We start from the raw sequence: 26,237 nt of genomic DNA, 5'->3' as shown, positions 1-26,237 counted from the left end.
TGGCATGAAACTGATGTAACCAAGATCAGAGAGACATCTCATTATCATTACTAATTATTTGTATTCCTGGAGAGTCTAGGACCCTGATTCAGTAATTCACTTAAATGGAGTTTAAGCACATGTTTAAGTACTTTGCTGAGATGATTACTCACATGTTTAAAATTAAGCACAAGCTAAAGCGTTCTGCTGAATCAGGGCCTAGAATTGAATGGGTCTAATTTTCCCTGGTATTGTAATTGTTTTCCGTGGGACTACTCAGGAAGTAAGATGCTACTGATCTTGAGAAAGGGTGGCAGAATTGGGCATTATAAAGAGAAACCTAGAAAAGATATATTAGATCATATAGTCCATTCCCCTGCCAATGCAAGACTATTCCATATAGTAAATGCTTTAGTTAGTCTAGTTTTAAATTATTCAAGCTATGGTGCTGCTAACACTTTGAGAGTCTATATCATAATTTTGTTGGTTGGTTGGTTTAGTTCAATAAAATACATATAGTAGAACATGAAGAAAACATAATAAAAATATTCATTCTTACTACCCATGGATGGCTCTTTATCAGTATGTTATGCTTCAGTTTAATGACCCTGGCAAGCAAGCAATAAAACCCAGATTGATTTTGATTAATGCACACTATTATTTGCTGTTAGCTCAGAGGTTTTAGTTCAGGGGTAGGCAACCTATGGCATGCGTGCCAAAGGCAGCACGTGAGCTGATTTTCACTGGCACTCACACTGCCAAGGTCCTGGCCACCATTCCGGGGGGCTCTGCATTTTAATTTAATTTTAAATGAAGCTTCTTAAACATTTTAAAAACCTTATTTAATTTACATACAACAATAGTTTAGTTATATATCATAGACTTATAGAAAGAGACCTTCTAAAAACGTTAAAATGTCTTAATGGCACAAAAAAACTTAAATTCGAGTGAATAAATGAAGACTCGGCACACCACTTCTGAAAGGTTGCCGACCCCTGTTTTAGTTTATTTTAAATATATTTTTTTCCAGACTGTGCAATTTTTTTTTTAATTAGATGGAGTATTTCTATATAATGTCTGTTTCAGTTGCCAGTCAAATTATCCTTTTACTCGGCAAGCATTCTTATTCCAAGGTTTATCAAGTAATTGCCCAGTACAGTGATCGTGGACCTGTTTCACCTATCATAACGATCACTTTTGTAACATAGTTTAGTTATTCTCTAGATTCTTGCTGAAAAGCAACAACAACAAAAATCCAAGATACAAAATGAAGCATGTTGATAATAATATATGGTAAGACCTAAATTGTGTAAACACATTTTAGTAGGATGCATCCATAAACGATCTTGCACTTTCTTTTCTATAATGAGCACCAGTGGGCATTGGTCAAAGTCCATGGTCCTAATTGCTGGTGTCATGAGAACAGTGTTGTTTTGTTAGTTTTATATTTTTCTCCAAGTATTTACATTACACTATTCTAAGGTTAAAGAGAAAAGAAGTAGGAGTTCAACTGTGCTGAATTCTTCTTAAACTCAATTTAACTAGGCCCTAACGCTCATTATTAACCTTGATCATATTTCACATTCTTGAGTTTCCTGCCTTGCATAATTAGGAACAGTCCTTGCTAATGTTTTCAGTGAAAGAGATGAATAGACGGATATTGTTCCATATTATTATTGCAGTTTTGTTTATTTTTCCCAAGCTTCTAAGATCAAAAGGCCTGGAGCAAAATTTAGCAAAATTGATGTATCTGCCTTTTTTGTAACAGATTAAATGCCTTGATTTAGGGATTACGAAGTTGATAAATTGACTGTCCGGGAAGACAAAGTTAATCTTAGGAAATTATTAATCCATTGATTTCAGGATGTCTGTAATATGGTTACTGCCTCTGTTGATTAATGCCTAATATTTGATGTACTGTATAACATATTATGCGTTTAAAATGTAAATAATCTTGGTTATATTTAGAGCATACAGAGTTTAGAGCTCCCATGGTAAAAGATAATCCCATAGGGTGAAATTCACTTCAACATGGAAGATCTTTTGCAGGGTTCCATGGGGCCTTGTATGGTGAATTTCTCCCGCAGAGCATATACAATAAAAAGCCTGGTCCTGCTCCCATTTTACAGTCAGTGGGAATTTTGCTGTTACCATGAATGTCAGTTGAGTCCAATTCTTGGAGACTTGCAAACCTTGAGTAACAGTAATGATATTATTTATGATTCATAGAGAAAAATGGCAGCCTAAAAAGAGGATTTGCCATACACTGGATAAGATAATTGATATTGGTGGTAGTGAATACCTAGTGCTTCAATACAGTTTTATAATCCTGTATAGGGTGGGGAAATCCTTTCCTGTCTCCTCCAGTGAATAGATGAAACTCTGATGCCATGAACTGTATTACCCTATCACTGGGGTGGATCCAAAAGCAAGAGAAGCACTTGTAGGGGTTATTTGCAACTGGAACATCCCCAACTTCTGAGATATAATTGGAAGGAGAACACAAGCTAGCTAGCTAGGTAGCTCCTCCGTCTTTCTCTCCAAGCTATAAGCATGATCTTAAAATGTCCATTTCCCCTCTCTCTGCTCAGTACCCACTAGAACCGACTGAAAAGGGACACAGGAAACTAAAAGGCACAGGTGTAGCCCATATGATTATTGCTATCTTACCAAGTGCTCCACGGGATGAAATAGAGTCACACCTACTTGTCTAGCAGTTGCCTCTTGTGATTTTTGCATCTATGGGTATGTCCACACAATAAAAGTTGTGCATGGTTTAGCCTACTCAAGCTAGTTTAAACCAGTTAGCGTGGGTAACGATAACAGAGAAGACAGTGTGTGGATAGTACACGTTTGACATGAACCCTGAGTACATCCTTGGGTTGCTAGCTTGTGCTATGTTGTCTTCACTGCTGTGGTTTCGTACACTAGCCAGATTTAAGCTAACTCCAATAAGATAGTCGTTGCACAGTTTTTGCTGTGTAGACACACTCTTAGTGTACTGTATATGGTGCACAGCTTCACTTTAACACATTTACTTCCAGTGCAATATACTCATCGCAGGTCTGTCATCTTTTCCCCTCCTCTCACCCAGATGGAATGCCGTATGTTTGGTGGGTTGGCCGTGCCAATGAAAAGCATCCTTACTGGGGAGGATCTCTTCCTGGGGTTCAGCAATGTGCCTGTGGACTGGACGAAAGTTGTCTGGATATGAGATATTTCTGCAACTGTGATGCCGATAAAGAAGAATGGTAATTATGCTAAGAAATGTGATATATCGTATGTGTGGAGAGATGCGGGTGGGATAGTAAGGGATGATGGGGGAGCTGAATCCAGTGCTAATTTATACCAGGTATAACCTGATTTGTTTCAGTGCAAGTAAATGGGGAGTGAGTCAGCACAGAATTTGTTCTTATTTAAAGCACAGTTTTTGATTCAAACAAAAGACAAGCCTTTTACCGGATACAGTCTTCCAGTGTGAATAGCATTTTGGGCAAAATTCTGCTTTCAGTTACATCTGGGAAGCTGTGTTGCAGTCTGTGGGCTAAATCATGAAGTTTTTACTTGGTCAAAATTTCCATTGACTTCAGTTAGAGGATTGCCTGAATAAAGACGTCAGGAGTTTAGACTCAGTGCCACTGAGGGGAGAGTTTGGGCCTCAGATAATAAATTTTAGGTGAAGGTAGGAGCAGAGGAAGTATATCCTACCAGAAGGGTTTGTAAGCCAATAATTAAAATTTCTATATATGCCTGGATCTTCTATGTCTGCCTGATCTAAAGCCGAATGAAAATGGTGGAAAGACTCCCTTTGATTTCAGTGCACTTTGGATTAGGTCTTATAGGAGGGCGTATACCTATAAATGTATATTCAAAACCCTATATAAACTTGAGTCTTTGATTTACTGAATGTCTGTCCTCTGAATGTTCCCCGATGCTGGAAAAAATGTGAATGTAAACTCTTCCTATTACTCTCTGTTTACTTTAAACACTCTTAGCTGCTGACAGAGAGTCAGTCTGGGTATTTTCAAATTAATTTCCTATTTGTTCTATAGAGGATTAGAAATGACAGATATGGTTGTTGAAAGTACAAGGACGTTTATCTGAAACACAATAAAAAATGTTCATTAAACCAAAAAAGAGGGATAATCCACAGATATGAGTTGTTCTGCTTTATTTTTAGAAAAAATATTTATCACACTTAATAGATCATCAACAAAAGTTGGAGAGAAAATACACACCATATATCATAACATGTCATTATATTTTAAATAGTATCTAAATTTCCTCTAGGAAACCCTCATTTTGGAGAAATAAAGGGACACAATAAAACAATGCACGGAGCTAGCAATGTAAAGATACACACCCAGCTATTCAAACGTTACCAGTTGTTTCGAGTTCCTCACTTTTTGGGTGCCCAACTTGCAGCACTTAAAAGGGGCCTGATTTTCAGAAAGAGTGGTACACCCACGCTTTGAAAATCTGGACCCCTAGATATCTCAGATTGGGCACCACAAAGTCCTTAGTCGGTTTTGAAAATCTCGGTCCTAGTAAGTTTTCAGTTAGAGGTCATTAGTAAAATAAAATGAATATCCTGTCTTCTCGTTCCAAATATTAGTGTCACAAAAATGTACATTATAACATAAGGCTATACTTATTAATATAACAGAGTTAATAACAAGACTAAGCTGAGCGAAGGAGCGATGATGGTATAAAAAGTCACTTGCTAGGTAAACTCAACAGCCGCGAACAGAGGAGTATCAGAGGGAGTAGCTGCTGACTTTGTGCTTGGAGGTAGGGAGACTTAGTGAGGGGTGAGTCTAGTCTGTCTGTGGGTTGTTTGGTTGAGTGTTTGTTTTTTTCCTGTTTGTTCTCTGTGTACAGATTACAGAGCTTGGCTATGGGCCCCAGTAAGCAGGATGCTTTGCTAAAGGTCACCCGGCTCTAGTCCTTGGGGCTTTGATTAACCCAGAGGTTTGAAGCCCCTGAGTGGTCAATCACTCCCTAGTGGTGAGGGGCAGAAGGGAGCTGAGCTGAACAGGGAAGACTTGGTAGAAAAAGTCATTTGCTAGGCAAACTCAAGAGCCGCAAACAGGGGAGCTAAGAGAGGGAGTGTGAGAGGCTTTCCTACAGCACTACATGTGATATCGAGATGGTCAGCGATGGAACAATGTTTCTTGACATGCAGCAGATGTGCCATGTTCTCTTAGCCTGATGATGGATGGGATTCCATATTCATGACGTGCAAGTTGGTGGCTGTGCTGAAGGAAAAAAATCTTGGATTTGAGGGGCAAGTTTGAGATGCTATTGAGAATTGGAGAAGCTGAAGAGTTCCTAGAGAGCCGGACTCAGAAAACACCAGTATCCCAGGGTCAAAGAAGAATGGAGCTGGCCACCAAGGAATCAGAGAGAGAGGAGTCCTGGCAGTTCATAACCATTATAGGCTATGGTGATATTCTACATGGCTGGAGACAGATAAGCTGTGGCAGACTGTGGCCACCAGAGAGAAGACGACAGGGAGGAGTTCCATAGTTAGTAGTTTCAAGTTGGTACCAGTTCCTCAATATGGAAACTTTGAAAGACACCTCTCTAGATCCAGCAGGTGCAAGGAAACAGAGATGTGTACAGGACTCACCCGTGGATGGCAGCTCAGCCCAACCTGTAAGAAAATCAAGCTTGCCCACAAAGAGTTCTCTAACTATACAAGGAAGACAGACAATCCTTATGGGAGATTCAATACTCGGAAGAACTGAATGAACATTCTGCAAAGGAGAGGTGGACAACAGGACAGTGTGCTGCCTTCCTGGAGCCAAGACACCCGATTTCACTCTAAGATTGGATAGGCTTCTGAAGTCAATGGGCAAGGATCCATTGGTTCATATTCGCACTAATGATTCTGTATCATAGGATATCTCACAGATACTAAATGATGTCAGGGCACTCAAAAGCATGCTGAAGAAAAAGAATAGGCAAGCAATCTTCTCTGAGATCCTTCCTGCCCCACAAGTAAAGGAAGACAGAAGGCAGAATATTGTGGAAGTGAACAACTGGCTAAGTAAGTGGTGCAGGGTGAAAAGTTTTAGTTTTGTGGAACATTTATCCACCGCCTATGGGGAGAGAGGGCAGTATAGTTTGGATTGGTCCTACTTCTACTGAAGTAGAGGCTATCTCCTCAGGGACAGGCTGGCTAGAGCAGGGTGGCTAACCTGAGCCTGAGAAGGAGACAGAATTTACCAATGTATATTGCCAAAGAGCCACAGTAATACATCAGCAGCCCCACATCAGCTCCCCCCCAACACACACCACTCCCAGCACTTCCCACCCACCGGCAGCCCTGCAAATCAGCGCCTCCTCCTCCCTCACCGCACCTCCCGATCAGCTCTTTTGTGACATGCAGGAAACTCTGGGAGGGAGGGGGAAGGAACAAGGGCACAGCAGGCTCAGGGGAGGGGGTGGGAAGGGGTGGAGTTAGGGCAGGGCCTGTGGCAGAGCCAGGGGTTGAGCAGTGAGCACCCCCCAGCACATTGGAAAGTTGGTTCCTGTAGCTCCAGCCCTGGAGTCGGTGCCTATACAAGGAGCCGTATATTAACTTCTGAAGAGCTGCATATGGCTCCGGAGCCACTGTTTGGCCACCCCTGGGCTAGAATAATTAGGAGGGGGTTAAACTAATAACAAAAAGAGAGGATTAAAAAAAAGGGAAGATATTTGCACTGGGTTAGCACAAAATCGAGATGTTGAGAACAAAATTATTCAAGGAACCAAAGGACATGAAGAGAAGAAATTATTGAATTGCCTATATACCAATGCTAGGAGCATGGGTAACAAACAAAAGGAACTGGAATTGCTCATTTATAAGCATAAATTCAATCTAGTTGGTATTAGTGAAACTCGGTGGGATGATTTGCACTACTGGAATATTAAAATCAATGGTTATCACCTATTGGAAGGATTGAGCGGGCAAAAGGGGAGGAGCAGTGGCACTCTATATCAAAAATGGCATTACCTGTTTCCATGTCACTGATAACTCACAAGAAATGATCTTGAATGTTTATGGATCAATGTCCTAACAGATAAACCACAAAATGGGGTATTAGTTGGTGTCTGCTACAGACCACCAAATCACATTATGGAATAGTGGCCGAGGAGCTCGCTGGACCATTAAGGTTGGTTTTCAATAAGTCGTGGAGCACTGGGGAAGTTCTGGGACACTGGAAGAAAGTTAATGTACCAATTCTTAAAAAGAGTAAATGGGATGACTGGGGTAATTATAGGTCTGTCAGCCTGACATTGATCCCAGGCAAGATAATGTTATGGCTGCTGTATGACTCAATTAATAAAGAATTAAAAGGAGGGTAGTGTAATTAATGCAAATCGACATGGGTTTATGGAAAATGGATATCTTTTATTGATGAGATTACAAATTTGGTTGATAAAGGTAATAGTGTTGATGTCATTTACTTAGATCTCTGTCAGGCATTTGACTTGGTCCTGCATGCTTGATATTTTGATTTAAAATCTAGAATGATATAAAATTAACATGGCACACAATAAATGGATTAAAAACTGGCTAACTGATAGTTCTCAAAATATAATTGTCAATGGAGAATTGTCATCAAGTGGGTCTTTTCCCAATAGGATCCCACAGGGATCAGTTCTTAACCTTACACTGTTTAATATTTTTATAAATGATTTGGAAGAAACCATAAAATCACCATGACCACTGATAAAGTTTTCAGTTGAAACAAAAATTAGAGGAGTGGCAAAGAAGGAAAAGGACAGGTCACTGATTCAGAGTGATGTGGAGCACTTGGTAAACTGGGCACAAGCAAAAAATATGTGTTTTGGTATGGCTAAATGTATACATCAAGGAAAAGGAATGTAGGCCATACTTGTAGAAGGGGAGAAATCTATCCTGGGAAGCAGCGATCTGAAAAAGATATGAGGTGGTGGAGAATCAACTGAACACGAGCTCCCACTGTGATGCTATGGCCAAAAGAGCTAATGTGATCCTGGTATGCAAAAACAGGAGACTCTTGAGTAGGAGTAGAGAGATTATTTTATCTCTGCATTTGTCACTGGTGTGACCTCTGCTGGAATACTGTGTCCAGTTCTGGTGCCCACAGTCCAAGAAGGATGTTGATAAATGGGAGAGGGTTCAGAGAAGAGCTCTGAGAATTAAAGGATTAGAAACCTGCTTTATAGCAATAGACGTAAAAAGCTAAAGTCTATTTAGCTTAACAAAGAGAAGGTTAAGGGGTGACTTGATTATAGTCTATAAATATTTACATGGGGAACAAATATTTTATAACAGGCTCTTCGGTCTATCAGGGAAATGTATGATCCAATGCTGGAAGCTGAAGCTAGACTTGAAATAAGGTGTAAAATTTTGACAGTGTGGTAATTAATCACTGGAACTATTTACCAAGGGGCGTGGTGGATACTCCATCACTGACAATTTTTAAATCAAGATGTTTTCTCTCAAAGATCAGCTCTGAGAATTATTTTGTGGACGTTCTGAGGTCTGTGTGCTACACAGGAGGTCAAATTAGATGATCACAGTGGTCCTTTCTGGCCTTGAAATCTATGAATATTTCACACAACCATAATCCACACAACTATAATACATTGAGAAGATTCCCAGGGGAAACTCTAGAAAAGATATGCAAGGAGGAAAAGAAGTTTATGAAGTATTGGGAAGTATTGAGTTGAATAAGCTTCTTCTGTGTTCCTTTTCCCTATTTCTTAATTCTCAGGAACGGAGAAAAATATTGTTCATTCATAACTAGGTGAAAGATAGTGCAGAATAAAAACACGAGATTACATCAAGATGGGGAGGGGGTGAATGAAAATTTAGGGAGAAATTTCCAAGTTTGACAAGCCAAAAATCTAGATCTGTTTATTCTGAAACATGAGTGTCTGAAGATTGGTGAGAACTCAGTCTTTCCCAGTCAAATTGACTGAGAGTATGATGGCTCAGCAGGGAATTCCCGTGTTTACAATCTATCTGTCAAGGCTGTTCTTGGGATCAATATATGTTAGGGACATTTTGAAAGCTGTCGCTTTACATTTTAGCTATCATATTTTCCAAGAAGGACCAAAGAGTTTCATGGGGAAATGAGGCGCTCCCCTTCTCTATCCAGGCTACTTTCCAATGGTCTCACAGTTATTTGCCTTGGTATTTAATTCTGCCTTGCTCAGTGTTGGTAGGAATTGAAACAAAAACTGTGGGCTTGATTGTGATCTCATATCCGTTTTTCACCCCTGCAACCTGATTGGCTTCATGGCGTTATTCCTGATTTACAGTTGGCAAAATGCTATTGAATCAAGTCTGACATAAAATAATGAAATAGACATTATGTTTTGTGGGACAGCTGGTACCAACTGTCCTATTATCAGTCACTCAATGTGCTCTAAAAGCCAGTCATGCCTTTAACCCTTTCAGGCATTTCAGAGACATTTTTGTCTGTATAAATATTGATTTATGTGTGTGTCTGGAATAAGTTACATACTCATTGTGACCTCCTTACCATGTCCCATAATGAAAGAACTGCCTGATTCATTTTTTTTTTCTTTTCATAATTTTTATTTTCTAAGGAGAAAAATAATGTATGTAGATGTAGTGCTTGTGATTGCCACCATTATCAAGGGTGTGACAATTATCAAGCTGTGTGATAACAAGAACACTTTGGTAAACTATACTGAGGGGAATAAAAAGAGTCCTCTTCCCTGAGGAGCCTGTCCCTTAAATCCCCCAAGTAATGCTTAGGTCGGCCATCCATTACTCAGATTGTGAGCAGCAGGTGTTTCATCAAAAGGCCGTTTTGGAGAAGTTTTGAGACTGCACACTATGTAGGATTTCCCGTGCCAACATGCTATCAGGTCATGCCAGTGCACAGTGAGAAAACAATGTGAATTTAGAATCTATTTGCATCACGTTACATAGACTGGGGGTTTCTTCTCCTAGTTTCTTTGCTGCAAACAGGGTAAATTTAGAGGTTTATTCAGTTAAACTGTGTTTTGCCCACTAGAAAATTGGAACACAGCTCCTATTTTGTACAATTCTAAATTGCACATTGCCTGCTTACGGGCTAACAGGGGACTCAAGGCCCCTGAACTTTGCAAAGAGTTTCAAAACAGGAAATTTCATGCTTATTGAAGATTGCCTTTGCAGTTCTCTGCTAGAAAACTAACCCCCTGGTACATAATGAGCATTTGAATCTGAAATCTGCTGGGATCTGAACTGTGAAGCTAGCCTGCTGTACATTATGCTGGAAGGGGAAGACAGTGCTAGATGTATTTAATTTGCCTTAGCATGAAATAAAATGGGTGCTGAAGAAAGGGAAAATCAGACAACCGTTCTTGTTCCTTTTAGTTAAATCAAACTCCTTACTGCAGCTCAGAAGCAGAGACCAGTCAGTGCTACTGTTGTTTCCTTTTGGGAAGCAGGCAGAATTTTTTTTCCCTCCTAACCTCTGGTGTTCACTGCAGATTAAAGTAATGGTTCGGCAGAGCAGACAGAAAGAAACAGAATGTGAGAGAAAAGTCATAAAGGGAGGAGTGAACCTAGTGATTGGTAGAAAAAGAATATGCACTTGCAGGCATGTTGATTTTAAGTACTATCCAACCAGACATCTAACCCAACTGCTAATTCTGGTCTTATTAGGCCATGTCTACACTACACAGTTAAGTCAACTTAATTTATGTTGGCGTATAGCCGCTGCAGTAATTACATCGTTTGTGCACGTCTACGCTTTGCTTGTGTTGGTAGTGCATGTCCTCACCAGGAATGCTTTTATTGATTGTACTATCAGTGTGTGGCATTATGGGATGGCTCCTGAAAGCTAGTAATAGTCAACATAAGCAACACAGTATTCACACTGACACTGTGTTGATGTGACTATGTTGACCTTGACTCCACGCCACTCGTGGAGGTTCAGTTATTAAGTTGGCGTAGCCGGGCAGTTACATTGGCAGGAGCAAAATTTAAGTGTAGATGCTTCCATAGTTAGGTCGATGTAAGCTGCTTTGCATCAACCTAACTCTGTAGTGTAGACAAGACCTTACTTGACGAATGATATGCAGTCCCTTCTACAGTAGCCAGGTGGGCTGGAGTATAGTTTTGAGTTTGCCTTATCAGAAGGACTCTAGTATTTTAACTTCAGCAAGTCACTCTAGAGAGAGCCCCTCACAGTCCAGACTTACCAACCCTACCCCGTGGAACTTGTACCATGATAACAGGAGTCAGACAGCTAACTTGGCAACACATTTACTGAATACAGAACTAACTCCATGATACTAGTGGAAGAATAGGAGAAGCGGATCTCAGATGACGTGGCTGATGCATAAGCCAGTTTGATCCATTGATAAAAAAAAAAAAAAGATTTGACCACAGCGTATTGGTATCTCCATGGGAGACAGATTCTTGGTAGTCAGTGACTTTTCAATCTAGGAGAAAAAATTATAAGGCAATTCAATAGTTGGAAGCGGAAGTTAGACAAATTCAGGCTAGAAAGGAACAATTTTTTTATCAGGGAGGGTAATTAACCACTGGAACTATTTACCTAAAGGTGTGGTGGATTCTCCATCACTTGAAATCTTTAAATCAAGGCTAGATCTCTTTCTACGAGGTATGCGCTAGATGAAACAGACGTTAGGGGCTTGATACAGGAATTACTGGTGAAGTTCTGTGGCCTGTGAAGTACGTCAGACTAGAGGATCACAATGGTGCCTTTTAGCCTTAGAATCTGTGATCTATGAAAAAGCCAAATGAACAATGGGAAAGGAAATGATAATATAAACCTGGAAATGTATGAGGTAACATAGCTAACATCTGCTGCTTATTGCCTGAGAAGGTTTGGTTGTTAAAATCTGTAAGTTGATGCAAAAAGGGAGAGCATTTTTGAGGCGCAGGGTTGTGTAAAATGCAAGGCCATTTCTTTGCTCTCTATTGATTCAATTTATTTATGTTTGTAAATCCTGTTATGTTTGTAGATCCTTGTAGATCTCCAGTGGTTCCCCTTTCGCTTCAGGACCCAGTCAAATATCACCTGCCATGCTTTTAAGATCCTTCCTGGACGTTTACGCTGTCCCTTACGCACCTTAGGGGCAGTTCTTCAATCTGCCTCAGTGGCAAGGGAATTCTGACCTCTCGTCTCACCTTTCTCCCCTGTTCACTCCTCCTTCCACTCAAAAACCCCTGGGCTCTGCATATAACTGAAAGATTTTTCCATAGGATCACCATAGCACCTGTCAACTTCTTGGGGGTCACCAAGTTGTTGTATTGCAGATGCTCTTGCTAGTTCTGGTTATTGGAACATATTCTAGTTAGCCCTCCAGAGACATGCTTATTGCAGCTCTCATGGGAAGCTCTGCATATCGCTACTCAGGACCATTTACTTCCTTAGTCTTTGTCTCTGACTAAGATCCATTCTTAAGATCTAGCTGTAGCCTCCAGGTTATAGCCACTCATGTAAGCAAAACATTAGAGCATATATTACTGAATTTATCCTCTCAATAGCCCTGTGTGTTAGAGAAGAACTATTGCCTGCATTTGACAGAGGGAGGAACTGAGCCAACGATACACAGGAAGTCTGTAGTGGTGCTGGTAACAGAACCCTGTTCTCCTGTCAAGTATCAGAGGGGTAGCCGTGTTAGTCTGAATCTGTAAAAAGCAACAGAGGGTCCTCTGGCACCTTTAAGGCTAACAGAAGTATTGGGAGCATAAGCTTTCGTGGGAAAGAACCTCACTTCTTGCATCTGAAGAAGTGAGGTTCTTACCCACGAAAGCTTATGCTCCCAATACTTCTGTTAGTCTTAAAGGTGCCACAGGACCCTCTGTTGCTTTTTACTGTTCTCCTGTGTCTTTGGCCAGTATCTTAACTATACAGCTACCTTTGCCAGCTTGCTTGCTTTGCTTTGCTTTCCATGGTCTTGTCACTGTAGCTGTAAGACCCTTCTCCTCTTTAGCTCCTGCCATCCTGAACAGCCTTCCTGGGAGACTGTGAGCACTTTCAATTCCCATTGACAATGACGGGACCTTGAGGGTGTCCAGAATGCCATACCTCCCAGAGTCTGGCCCTGTCTGTTTTCTTGCAGCTGCGAATACGTCTCTTCTACTTTATTTTCTCCTGTTAACTCTCTCCCCCGCTGCTGTTTATTATTTACTGTAACTCACTATTATTGAACTCCGTAAATCATTTTTGCATGCAGTTGGCAAGATATATGCTAATTAAATTGTATTCCGTTGGATTATTAATGATCTGCCCTGCACACGGACTCAAAATTTTCTCTAATGGAAACCTATTATACTGGTCTGTTTCCCATGCTGTTCATTGACATCTGCTGATGGCAGTATTTTTTCCAACTGTACTGTATTTATGAAAAATTGCACTGAGTATCCGAGCTACTCAGACCCCACCAGAGTTTTTATTAATATACAAGTAGAAAACATTGCAGTAGGGGGACCATATGAGAAGAAATTATATTTAATGACACCACTGCTCCACCATCTGTCAGAACAAAATGTGAATACTGCTACCTAGAGATTGCCAGTTTATGATGGTTCAGGCTATTGGGATGCCAGAGAGTGAGATTTCTGTGAGTATCCTTTTATTAGTACACAGAAAGATGAAAAATGGTCCCATAATGTTCTCATCAAGCTAGTTATTTGTCATTTACAGGTAAGGCTACCTGTGCTCCATTTTAAACAGCCCAACTGCTACATTATCCCTCAAACACTGTTACTCCAGCAATTGTCCAAAGAACTAAATTTTCATAATGAGGTATGGAAGAGCATTTGTTTTCAATTACTTTAAAGATAAATTTGGAGCATAACGTACTCTCTATTGTGTTAATGGAGTCGCATGGTGAGATACACAGTGTACTGGGATCATACATGCATGCTGAGATGACATAAAAATCTGTTTAATAATGCAATTGTACGTTCTGTGCTGATAGCACTTTTCATGCAAGGAGCTCAAAGTGCTTTTCGGGCATTAAGCTCCATGAGGTATGATGAATTCATCTTCGAATTGATGTGTGACACCCATCAGCAGCACTACCCATCTGGGCAGTGCACACTGGGCCCTGCACCTCCTCATGGGCCCCTCCCAGGACTCTGCAAGAAAAGTGCCACCCTGCTCCCCCGCCCCCAGTTCCTTTGTAGTGCTCACGGACAGCTTCGGAACTCCGCGTGTGGTTCTGCTCACATTTTTTTCTGACAGGTTTCAGAGTAACAGCCGTGTTAGTCTGTATCCGCAAAAAGAAGAACAGGAGTACTTGTGGCACCTTAGAGACTAACAAATTTATTAGAGCATAAGCTTTCGTGGACTACAGCCCACTTCTTCGGATGCATATAGAATCATATATGCATCCGAAGAAGTGGGCTGTAGTCCACGAAAGCTTATGCTCTAATAAATTTGTTAGTCTCTAAGGTGCCACAAGTACTCCTGTTCTACATTTTTTTCTGACATATTTAGCTCTTAGTTTCATTCATCCTGTAAATAGTTAGCAGTTTGTGTACCCTTTACTTAAGTTTTCTTTACTGTTTTCAGTTTTTATTTCTAGTTTACTAGTTACTTGCAGTGCTGAGCCACCAAGGTCATGTAGCACTTTCTGGGCTTCAAGCAGTGCCCTTTGTGGGAGGCATTGCTGTCTAATAGTGACTCCCCACACACGTTGTTTGCTGTGTCTCAGTAAAGGACATATCCAGGAGAGGTGTAGCATCTGCCGCTCCTGTAAGAAATGCACTCAGATTTCCAGGGAACTGTGCCTGAAGCAGCATGTCCCGGAACAAGCCATGAGACCTACCTCAGTACAAGCACCGGTGCCAGATCACTCTGTCTGCATGCAGTCAATCGCTACTTTGGCAGAGACTTAAGACAGGCCCTTGGACCCCTCTCCAAGAAGAAGGAGAGTCACTCTTCCTCTCCGGCAGTTCCTTGCAAAAAGACACGCAAGACTGTTAGGAGCCACTTGAGCTCTAAGAGAAGCTTGCCTTCCATTTCAAAGAGAGGCCTGGTGCAATGCTAAGATTCACCAGGTGCTCAGGCCTTATCATTTACAAATCTATGAATAAAGCAGCCTTGAGGCTGCTCTAAGGTATTCTGGGGGCCATTCATATACACCTCTACCCCGATAGAACGCTGTCCTCGGGAGCCAAAAAGTCTTACCACGTTATAGGTGAAACCGTGTTATATCGTACTTGCTTTGATCCGCTGGAGTGCGCAGCCCCGCCCCCCGCCCCGAGCACTGCTTTACCGCATTATATTCAAATTCGTGTTATATCGGGTTGCATTATATCAGGGTAGAGGTGTATATATAAAAGGAAAGCTTTTTAGGTAACTTTACAGAAACAATTGTGCTTTAATCAAAAATTGTCAACACGTATCAAATATTCTTTCGCATAAGGAATGGAAAGGATATGTCCTCGATTCATTTGCCTTTTCTCTTTGCTATAACTAGGACACATGATACTGGCCTTCTTTCCTTCAAAGACCATTTGCCTGTAACTCAACTCGTGATCACTGACACAAACAGGTCAAACTCGGAGGCTGCTTGGAGAATCGGCCCCTTGCGTTGCCATGGAGACAGTGAGTACCAGCTCTTCTCAATCTCCAGATGTACAGAATGTCCCATCCCAGTTTGTTTTTTTTAATATTTGACAAAAAGCCATCTTTACGTGTGTGGCTTTCTCTCACGACCCTGTGCCAGTTAACTATAGAGAAGGGTATTGTCTTTTGCAGGACAGTTCTGGAACGCAGCTTCCTTCAACACAGAGGCCTCCTATCTTCACTTCCCCACCTTCCATGCAGAGTTCAGCGCAGACATTTCCTTTTTCTTCAAAACCACGGCTGTGTCTGGGGTCTTCCTGGAAAACCTTGGGATTAAGGACTTCATCCGCATCGAAATAAGCTGTAAGTGTCAATGCTGGGAATTCGCCATATTCATTCCTTACAGCCAGTTTGGTGGGGAGGTGGGAAGCAAGCGCTTCATGATGTCTTTACAATGCCCAGCATGACTGTAGATAGGAAAAAATGATCTCTGGGGAGAAGGATTCCCTTGTTGCTAAGGCACTGGGCTGGGACTCAGCAGATCTGGGTTCAATTCCCTGCACTGATACGCACACCCAGTGAACCTTGGTCAATGTTCTTGAACTCTGTCCTCCAGTTTGCCATGTTCAAAATGGAGATAATACTTATTTTTTAAATCCTTTGTCTATTTAGATTGCAAGCTCTTTGGAGCAGGGATTATCTCTTACTACATGACTGTGCAGCACCTAGCAGAATGCCCTGTCTCATTTGAAGCCTATTCGTGTTACTGGAACGCTAATACTAAACCGTTATAATAATTCCTATTATTATTATTATTATTATTGTTACATTTCAAACATGAGGATGCCATTTTACTGTTTCTGTTTAACTCAGGCCTCTTCTACACTGGGGGGATGGGGATCGATCTAAGTTACACAACTTCAGCTACGTGACTAACGTTGCTGAAGTCAACGTACTTAGATCTACTCACCGCGGTGTCTTCTCTGTGGTAAGTCGACTGCTGACGCTCCCTCGTCGACTCCGCCTGCGCCTCTCGCTCCAGTGGAGTGCCTGAGTCGACGGCAAGCGCTTGGCAGTCGATTTATCACGTCTTCACTAGACACGATAAATCAACCCCTGCTGGATCAATCGCGCCGGAGATAAGTGTCGACATGCCCTCAGTGCCAGTAACACAACTCATTCTCAAGTGCCGTGGTCATAATTTTAACCCCTTCTTAGGTGGGGACTAATTAGATGAGTTTAAATGTTTGTCCCCGTCAAGAAATTGACCGTATGAGATCAGTTGCCTAGTCATTCTCCACCCCAGCATAAAACGCTCTTGGACAAGGGCAAATAGTGTTAAAGCAATGATGTCTTGAAAGTTGAGGGCCCACAAAGAGTATGGTGAGGGCTCTAACCCATGCTGAGAGCCATTAATGGTCTTGTTAGGCCCTGTTAACACCACAAAGCCCACTTAGTTGTTGAACAGTAATTACAGCTCAACTTATACATGGGGAAAAAATAGCGACAGCTAACTGGTAGGTTTAACCTCTCTCTCTTATTCTACTGATTTAGAATATTAACAGGGGGGAAACTGTTGTGGCTTTGAAATGAAATAAGACCCCTCTGTTCCCAATTCTGTCAGGATGAGAAAATGCAGACTTGAGTGCCATCCATTTTATAATATGGTTATAATAACCTCGACATAAAATTTAATAAAATAAGGCCCCAAGGCCCTTTGATTCATTAAACCAGTGGTAAATGTCATGGTGCATTATCACAAGGTAATGAGGTATGATTTAGTGTTAATTGCACATCAAAGTCCAATTTGGTTATAGTTCAGTGTACTGTATATCATTCTCGGGGATGTGGAAAAAAATGACAGTTTGACACTAACTGTGACAAACTACTACAAACCACTTAGATGCTTGTTTAGCAAATTCTTTCATCAGTGAATGCCAAAACATATGCTCACAAAGTAACTAGTTATTGAAAAGTTGGGAAACTTGGAGTTGTTCTCTCTTTTTTAACCTGGACTCCTCGTTAGCAGCATCTTGTTGTGTATCTCGCAGCCAGATGGAATTTTCAGCCTAGAGGGCTTGTATGGAGAAACCTCCAAAGACCAGCTACTTGGAAAGGAATTGGCCTTTTAGCAGATGCAGAGGCTCAGAATAGATCTTTACCTATCCCCATGGAACGTTTTCTAACTCAAGTACCTGAGCAACAGCTTCCAAAACCAGATCTATCCAATGTCTTGGGCTTGAAACAACAGGTTTCCGTGAATTTTCAATCCGCTACCTTCTGTTTAGCATGCAGTTCACAAAGCTGGTCCTTTCAGTCTCTGGTGCATGCAGTAGTTTAAGGAGAGGAATAAATTCAGTAACAATAATAGCAAAGACTTCTGGTTGAAGCCTGCTCCTGTTAAAGTCGTTGGAATCATCCAATTGACTTCCATCAGAGCAACTTGATGGTGACACTCTGTCTTCCTGATTATGCTTCTGTCCCTTGGGGGGAATGTACACTACAAAACACAACCAACCAAACAAAAACCCACCCACAGCAGCAAGTTTCAGAGCTCGGGTCAACTTATCCCAGCTTGCAGGGCTTTCACTCCAGGGCTGGACATAGCAGTGTAGATGTTCTTGCTCAAGCAAGGTTTTAGAGCCCAGCTCCAGCCCAAGCAGGAACGTCTATTCTGCTGTTTTTAGCCTTGTAGTGTGAGCCCAGTGACCCCCAAGACAGTTGACCTGGGCTCTGAGACTCACGGTCGGTCGATTTTTGGGTTTTTTTTGGCAATGTAGATGCACACTAGGATCCCTTCCTATCTCGGCATGTGCAACATATGCCCCTCTATTCTGAGACTGTCACTTAACTCTGTCTCTCATGATGTTTACCCTGCTACCAGGGTCAGAGCTACCCATGTGACCAAAGGCTTTGAGCGAACACCTCCCATCACACACTCAAAACCTAGCTTCCTGCTGTGGTCTTTTATTAAACATACATGGTTAGAAAAGCTACATTGGGAGGGGCACGTTGGCCCTTTTCCAGCTGTTGGCATCACTCACGCAGTGTGGAAGCTTTATCTGCCAGCATCAATATTTTGTGCAATGCTTTGCATCTAAATGGTTAATTTTCTCAGGGGGGAATGAACTAATTTTCCTTGGACACCATCACTGACATAGCAATAAAGTCAGGTATAGTGAATGAGTTTTCAGGCCTTTGTAATCACAATGGAAACCAAAGAGAGAGCTGCAGGATGAGATTTACATCTAGGCTGCCATGTTATTTGCTAGTTTAATAGTCAATGGTACCTTCATTTATAGACTATTCTTTGATGTCAAAAACAGATATTTAACTCCATCCTTCATCTCTTCCTCACTCTTGTCCATTCCAGCCCCCAAGGAGATCACCTTCTCCATAGATGTTGGAAACGGGCCTATGGAAGCTACGGTGCAGTCTCCCACGTCTCTGAATGACAACCAATGGCACTTCGTCCGAGCCGAGAGGAACCTCAAGCAAACATCTCTTCAAGTGGATAACCTTCCTAAAAAGATTCTGGAGGCACCTGCCGAGGGGCATTTTCGTTTGCAGCTTAACAGTCAATTCTTTGTAGGTAGGGACCATTTAAGGCAATTTTTAGTTGCTTGCAACGTTTGTCTGTAGTAAACCAGTAACACAACTTTTCTAGCCACTGAGGTTGGGCATCTTTGGGTTAGATAGTGCCCTGCTTTTTTTACAGCCATGCAGTTAGGAGAAAAGAATAAGGATTGCCACCTCTTTTACCCACCTGCATGGACCATGTCAGAACCTCCAGAATCATAGCCTCTGCGCTTGAGGGACTGCTTAGACAAAGATTTCCTCAAGTGTATGTGCTGTTGAAATGATCCGCTGAACAATATCTGAATATTTCCAGTTCTGTAGCTTTTTGCAACCAACTCACTGTGCGGATTAGCTGTTGCGTGCTTTAGACTGGAGACACAGGTCACGGAGCATATTTCTGTACCCTAACAGGAGGGGCATAGTTCCTGAATGCCGGTTTCTGGCATAGTTGCAAATAATCTGCAATATTTCCTTAAAATCTGTTCATTGTGGTAAACATTACCGCTGGTAAACTCATTTGTGAGAATAGCCATGTAAAGCAAGCATAAAAGAGCTATGAACACAGACAAAGTAAATACAGACAAAGAGGAAAGCAGACATTTTATTTGCAGATTATTTTTTATTTTATTTGCCCAACTCTCATGCAACCAAACTCTAATTTGGGGCTCAGTTGCTCCTACCTTTTTTGGTCACTGAAGCAGAGAGGACAAGGAGTCTGTCTCCTTCGCATCCCTTATACAATAGCCAGACTCTAGCCATCACAGAACTCCCCTTTGAGATGGGCTGAATGGCTGCATACTCCTCTGTACTCAGGGCTGTGTCTAAGTGATGCATTCTGGCCCTTTAAGAAATTCTGTTTAACTGAAATGCCTTTGCCCACCTCAGCCTGGCAGTGGGATATTCTATGTTCCCCCAAATATACAAACCCTACATTTTATGAAGGTTTTCAGTTTTCCATGAAATGCTTATAAAATTGGGGTCCAGTGGGGCTGGGATCCTGTTCTCTTATAAGATATGTTCCCCATGTAACTTACAACATATTTGTATAGAGAAGCAAGGTAATATCTGTTATTGGACCCTCATCTGTGGTGAGAGAGACAAGCTTTCAAACTCCAAGAAAGGATATTACCACACCCACCTTCTCTCTAATATGCTGGGACCGACATGGGCTACAACAACACTGAATACAATATATTTGTTTCTACATCTGCAATGCTCTGCATACCAGTTAAGATTAAGGGGTTGCCACAGTCGGTATGCACATGCTTAATTAATAATCCATATAGCTGACACGATTTGCTGTTTAAAAAATGTTCCAAATATTTTTTTAAATTAATCTTCCTATTTTATTTCATTTAAACACAGCATTTCATTTCCATGAAGGAGCTGGCTAGTCATCAAGATTTAATATCTTTTATTTTTATCCTCCCTTCTGAATCAATTCAAGTATTTTGCAATTCTCATAAACAAGACTCCGTCAAAGTTTAATTTAGTTTATTTATCTTCTGGAAGTATTTATGGATCCTTCTGGATGGAAGGTGTATATTAATATAAGATACTACTATTATGACGAACAAATGTGGATCCAGTGTAGCTTTCCAAGTATAATTTCTTCTGTACCTGCGGAGATGTTAATAAAGACAGAAGAGAAGTGACAAAGTCTTTCAGCTCTACAGGTTGAAGTTTAAATATGGTCTTGATCACACAAGTAGAATGAATTCTGGAGTCTAAGATTAGTTTCTAGTGGCCTTGAGAAATTGCACGGGCATGATTTTGGACTTAGGGAGATGTTTGCACAAACCATGCTTGACTTCAGTGGAGCTATGTCAGTTTACACCAGCTAAGCTAATAATGTCTACCCTACATTATTTGATTATTTACCATATGTAACTTTAGGGACAGATCCTGCCCTCATACTTCATGAAAGCCCATGGTTTTAGGATTGTAAGCAATGGCATGATTTTCTCCTTAGGTCTTTGGCTTAAAATCAAATTGTAAGATAGCTATTACCTAGTGACATTTGCAGAATTGTCTCTATGTGGGAATGTTGAACCAAAGCCTTTTTCAGAAATGTTAATAGAGCTATTAGTGGTATTTAGCCAGGATTTGGCAGTGTGCCCTATGTATCACTGCTCTGGCGGTGCCATTCTCTTCTGCAGAAATTAAGTGTCTGCTATGCAGAGAACCGTCACACAATGACCCATTACAAGGCTGTCTTTCAGAGACTGAGGTGTGCACTTCCTCTGTTTGTCACAGTGGACTGTTAACTCTGGAGTCTAATGACAACAGTTGAAGTGTCAATATTGTTAACATGTTTCACTGCTGATCATTTCAGGAGAAAAATCCGGCCACTCTGAGATCATGAGTGGAGTTTAAGGATGGTCCCACCATTATATTTTTTTCCACTCTAACCCCTGTGCGTTGCATGTTCTTGAGCTTCAGCTCATTCATAAGATTTTAGAGTAGAGTTCAGTTCTCAGTTTGCTCTTTTTATCTGGCTATTGCAGCTGTTATGGTTCCCTATCCAGAAACATGGTACAATGTTCATGGTATGGCCCTGAATCTCAGTCATGCCATTCCTGGACTTAGGGAAACAGGCTAAGGTGGCGTTAAACTACCTTTGTGTTCCTTGTGTTTTGAGTCCATGCAACTGCCCGCCCAACCCCTGGTTTAAACCTTAAGGCTGCTTTGCATGGCTGTCTATTGGATGTATTCGGGGCTGGGGGGGGCAATTTCTGGCCACTTTAAGGCCCCCTTTATGCTATCAGAGCATTGTAAAGGTCAATTGGTGTATGTAAGAATCAGCCCCTGTATGTGTATGCTCATATCAGCTATAGTAGAGCACAGTGAAATTAGGCTCAGCGTGGCATTTCTTCTTTGCCTCTACATTTTCCACCTGTTATCAGTTCAACTCAGCTCTACCATCCTTCATTTGTACTTGAGTCAGAGATAGTGGCTGCTTGTGCAGCTTGCTAGGTTACATCTGCCATGCATTTCCTGTCCCTAGTGTGGTTTCTTTCCTAAAATGTCCTCAGGTATTGTTTTGGGGAGTGGGAAGGGAGAAATGTACAAGCATTTACTTGTGCTTGGAATGCCACTCTGTCACTTAGCTTATGTATGAAATTGTTGTTGAGCTCTGGTGGGCTCCCCAGTCAATCAGTGAATCATGGAGGTTTAATGGGATGTACTAGGCAGAGGCCCCCTGCTGGAGCCCTCAAGGTCCTACCACACCCCATCCCAGAAAGAAGCAGTAGAGCTAAATCCTTCAACTGGCCTAGAGAGACTGCGCAGGAGGCAGCCAATCAGGGAAAGACTGCAGGGAGCAGCCAATCAGAGGGTTGCAGACCCATGTAAAGAGAGCGGCAGTTCAAAACAGAGGTAGTTCCTTGCTGGAGCCAGAGGAGTACAAGTGGTGCTCCTGGCTAGCTGAAGAGAGCTGTAGTACCATGGACAACTCAATTGCTGGCAAGGAGCGGGGCGGCAAGAGAGAGCTCCTGGCTGGCTGCTGGGACTTGTTCATCATATGCCTTGAGGTGAGGGTGGACCATTGGTGAAGGTGCTGAGGCCCATGGTGCCTGTAGCAGCATAGCAAAGAGCTAACAGGGAAGCAGTGTCACTTGGCTGCTATCCATAGGGTCCCTGGGCTGGGACTCAGAGATGTGGTCAGGCCCACGTGCCCCGTCCTGCTGGTCCTAGGGGAGTGGCCTGAGACTCAGAGAGGAGACTGAAGACCACTGAATAGGGCCAGAGATAGTGAACTGTTTGAACAGCTGGAGAGCTGGAGCCACAAAGGTCCAGAGAGGGTGAAGACATTGCCTCTGGGGAGGAAACCCTGGGGGTACGGCTCAATCACTGAGACCGTGTAAAGACTGTTGAACTGTTTACCCTGCAAGGGGTCTGTTTTGCGGGTCTCATTCCACAGAGTGTGACTCGGCCGAAGGGCTGAGTCGACGAAGACCCTCTGCAATTAGAGAGCGTGTGCAGGCAGCCGGGGGCGCTCGCAAGAGGTGAGCACCGCATCCTGGTGACAGGAGGATATTCATGGGTGCTTTTGTGCCGTTGGGGTGTTTCCTCCCACGTTTTAAATAATACTAAAGCTACTGCTACCCTGTGTCTTGAATAAGGAGTGAGCAGCACCACTGGATCAGCTGTTTGTATTACTGCTTCTTTGTTAAATTCTGTTTTTTAACTCTGCCCCCAGAGCAAAACAAAGTCCTTTTCCACAGAGCCAAAGTGACGGTCATCAGTCAGGAGTGCTTAGAAAGTCTTTCAATATGATATGCTCCAGAGACAGTGTCTATAGAGAGGTGGAGTAAGCACAGAGTTCAGATTCAGAATAATCTTAGGCACAGGCTTAAGTTTTGGGTTGGAAACTGCAGCAGATCTAGAGTTTGGGGTGGACAATGCCAAAACCTCATACTCTCTCTCTCCTCATGAGGTAGTGGATGCATTCAAAGTGGAAACTGGAAAATAATCCCTTCCAATTGTGCATTCATCTTCGGGGGGGGGGGGAACGTAGGGGAGAGGACCAAGAGGGGAGTGTTCAAATCCAAATCCCACAATTTCTCCGCCCCACACAGAACACAAACAAAAGATGAAGGGATTCAGAGTGAAGTTTCTGCTTTTGTTCCATCCCTCATTATGACAATACCATCTAACAAGGTACTAGGGGCCATACTGCACTCAATTACAGTCCCTCCTCATTAGGACAACGTTCTTATTAATTATGCATAATAGGGGAGGTGCAAAGGTGTTGACCTAATAATAGATTTGGGGTATATGGTTTATATACTGTATAAGTTATGTAGGTAGTACCAGAAAGATTCTTTTACAACTAAAAGAACGAGGAGTACTTGTGGCACCTTAGAGACTAACACATTTATTTGGGCATAAGCTTTCGTGGACTGAAACCCACTTCATTGGATGCATGCAGTGGAAAATACAGTTGGAAGATATATATACACAGAGAACATGAAAAAATGGGTGTTGCCATAGCAACTCTAACAAGACTAATCAATTAAGGTGGGCTATTATCAGCAGGAGAAAAAAACTACTGTATTTTCCAGTGCATGCATCCAGTGAAGTGGGTTTTAGCCCACAAAAGCTTATGCCCAAATAAATTTGTTAGTCTCTAAGATGCCACAAGGACTCCTCGTTCTTTTTTGCTGATACAGACTAACACGGCTACCACTCGGAAATCTTTTACAACTGCGATTGCTATAATAATGAAAGGTCGATTGATATATGTCAGTACACACAGAATATGCAGCATGCTACTGATGTGATTTTCTCTGTGTGTGTACGTATGCACGCATGTAGAGTATGCATTGCCAGTCAGATGACTCTATGGCCCTCAGTGTTAAATTATTAGCACCTCAGTAAATTCATAATCACAAGGGTTGGGATTTCAAAGGATTCCAAGGAAATAATGTGCCCAGTTCCTATTTAATTTCATACTTGCTGCACCTGTGTATACTCCTCCGATTGATTTTGAGAGTGCAAAGGGCAAACCAGGAACAAGGATGCAGGCCAGGTTGTATAAATTGCGCTAAGCCTAGCACTGAGGGCCGTGCAGGGTCATACCAGCACATTGCATGCTCTGGGGGAGAAGCGGAGATTGTTTCTGCTGATCCACAATCCCTCCCAAAGAGTCAGGAGGAGTGAAATTGCTACACTATTGGTTTGGATAGTTCAGTCCACCCACTCAGCTGGCTGGGGGCATGAGGGTGTGTCCTTGGCTCCTCCCCTCTTCCCTCTTCGGCCTCAGGGGTGAGTAGAAAGATCAGTTCCCATTTTCCACTCAGACTATACATGGCCATAACTAGCACAAAAGAGAAAGGAACCTCCCTGCATTCCTGTGCAAGGATAGGGGCATGCTCTAGCCTCATAATGTTCAAGACAGAATACAAAGCCAGAGACGTGACTGTGCCATATAAAGTTCTTGTGCTGCTGTCCCGAAGGACAAGCCTGGTTCAGAGCAGCCCAGAACTGGCAGACGGCAGAGGTGACTTAGAGTTCTCTTTGCATTCCTCTCATAATCCTGAGATGCACCATTTGCTCCTCAGCTGCAACCAGGGACTGGAGCCATTATGTTCAAATCAAATCAAATGCAAATGTTATGTTCAAATTCAAATCAAGTGCACAACTTTACAAATTGGGGAATAGCTGGCTAGGCGGTAGTACTGCTGAAAAGGATCTGGGGGTTACAGTGGATCACAAGCTGCTTATGAATCAGCAATGTGATGCAGTTGTGAAAAAGGCTTATCCCATTTTGGGGTGTTTTAACAGGCGTAAGACACGGGAGGTCATTGTCCTACTCTACTCAGCACTGCTGAAGCCTCAGCTGGAGTACTGTGTCCCGTTATGGGTACCGCACTTTAGGAAAAATGTGGAGAAATTGGACCGAGTCCAGAGGAGAGCAACAAAAATGATAAATGGTTTAGAAAACCTGACTTATCAAGAAAAGTTTAAAAACAAAAACAAAAAAAACCCCACAAATGGGCATGTTTAGTCTTGAGAAAAGAAGATAGAAGGTGGACCTGATAACAGCCTTGGAAGATGTTAAGGGCTGTTATAAAGAGGACGGGGGTCACTTGTTCTCCATATCCACTGAAAGTAGGTCAAGAAGTTATGTGCTTAATCTGCAGCAAGGGAGATTTAGTTTAGATATTAGAAAAAAAAATCTAGTTCTAAGGGTAGTTAAACTCTGGAATAGGCTTCCATGGGAGATCTCCCTTGTTGGAGGAATCCCTGTCATTTTGGACTAACACTTATCAGGTAGGTGTCCTCCTCAGCTCAGGAGGCCGGACTTAATGACTTCTAAAGGTGCCTTCCAGCCCTACAGTTCTATGGTTCTGTTTGGTTTTACCCTTCCCCCCCTTATTGGCCATTCCTTAGACTCTGTAGTCAATTTCATAACATTGAGCATTATGGACCATGTTACACAGCACAGCGCCAAGCTCCCGAAGTCCTGTCCCAACATGTACTGTTCCAAAGGAATCTAGAGGATTCTTTTAGGCTTAATTTATGGTGCCTCCAAACTGCTGCTTTCAGCGTTTTGCCTGGAGGCTACTGAGTAAAACTTGTAGTTCGACTGCATAATGCCACCTGTTTCCCACTGCCTTTTTAGTC

General features: G+C 42.2%; 1 protein-coding gene across 6 annotated transcripts in view; it reads left to right on the top strand.

The window, feature by feature from the left end:
- The window catches only part of CNTNAP5 (contactin associated protein family member 5), a 413,059-nt gene that overhangs the window by 333,571 nt on the left and 53,251 nt on the right, over positions 1 to 26,237 (top strand). For all 6 annotated transcript variants that reach the window (XM_005279758.5, XM_042843050.2, XM_008167765.4 and 3 more), the window contains 4 exons: positions 3,074 to 3,230; positions 15,439 to 15,566; positions 15,720 to 15,890; positions 18,901 to 19,119. In XM_005279758.5, coding sequence (XP_005279815.2) covers positions 3,074 to 3,230; positions 15,439 to 15,566; positions 15,720 to 15,890; positions 18,901 to 19,119 — 675 coding nt within the window. The remainder of the gene's footprint in view (positions 1 to 3,073; positions 3,231 to 15,438; positions 15,567 to 15,719; positions 15,891 to 18,900; positions 19,120 to 26,237) is intronic.

This window comes from Chrysemys picta, chromosome 11 (genome assembly GCF_011386835.1).
Source record: "Chrysemys picta bellii isolate R12L10 chromosome 11, ASM1138683v2, whole genome shotgun sequence".
NCBI lineage: Eukaryota > Metazoa > Chordata > Testudines > Emydidae > Chrysemys > Chrysemys picta.
The sequence above is the reverse complement of the archived record's forward strand: the minus strand, read 5'-3'. Positions and strand labels throughout refer to the sequence as shown.